The following is a 750-nucleotide window of genomic DNA, read 5'->3' as shown; positions in this document are numbered from 1 at the left end:
AGACAGAAACAAATTAAGAACTGCGGCTCATTTTCACTTCAAAACAGTGTCTCAGTGTTTGTTTTAGTTTCAGGCAGAAGAAACTCGTTTTAGGTTTAGAAAAAAGGCATAAACAAATGGTTAAATTTTAGCAAAAATTATAAACTGCTTGCCTTGAACGTCCCTCAGCTCATTATCATAATTCTATGACGTCACTTGGTCTGCGCGCGAAATCTTTCCTCCCGAACTGAACTAGACTCCACGTGTCTTCCGGTTGCTGTGGCTCCTGTTTTCAGAGGCTTTGTGAACCGCAGCTCGCCGCCAAAGTGTCGCTCGGAAAAATGATCGGGCAGAAAACCATTAACTCGTTTTTCTCCCCAGTCTCCAAGAAGAGGGTTTCCGAGGAGTTAAATGACGCCGAGGAGGACACGAAAGACCCGGTGAGCGTCGCTTCTTCTCCACATTTAACAGCCTAACTCGCATAAAAACATAGTTTAGTCCTGAAACATAACGTTCTTTTTGCTAAAACACTTACATTCATCTCTTGTAGCTTTTCAGAGTTTTGTAGTTTCCCCTCCTCGACAAGCAGCTCGACTAAAGCTACGTTCACGGACACCACGGTGTTCTCAGTGTTGTGATGCTAACAGCTAACTAGCATAACATGAGGACGCTAGCACCGCTTTGTCGACAGCTGTTAAAGCCCCCCTCGCTGCAGGCTTTCTCATCCAGTCTGCACTTTGCTCAATACGTTAAAATCATTCAGAAGAAGCG

General features: G+C 44.5%; 1 protein-coding gene across 1 annotated transcript in view; it reads left to right on the top strand.

Moving 5' to 3' along the window:
- Positions 1-223: 223 nt before the first annotated feature.
- LOC108228924 (perforin-1) overlaps positions 224-750 on the top strand; it is a 6,011-nt gene continuing 5,484 nt past the window's right edge. The window contains exon 1 of the mRNA XM_037976918.1: positions 224-419. Coding sequence (XP_037832846.1) covers positions 321-419 — 99 coding nt within the window. The 5' untranslated portion in view covers positions 224-320. The remainder of the gene's footprint in view (positions 420-750) is intronic.

The sequence above is a fragment of the Kryptolebias marmoratus genome, linkage group LG1, assembly GCF_001649575.2.
Source record: "Kryptolebias marmoratus isolate JLee-2015 linkage group LG1, ASM164957v2, whole genome shotgun sequence".
NCBI classification, from domain to species: domain Eukaryota; kingdom Metazoa; phylum Chordata; class Actinopteri; order Cyprinodontiformes; family Rivulidae; genus Kryptolebias; species Kryptolebias marmoratus.
This window is presented reverse-complemented; position numbering and strand designations above follow the sequence as displayed.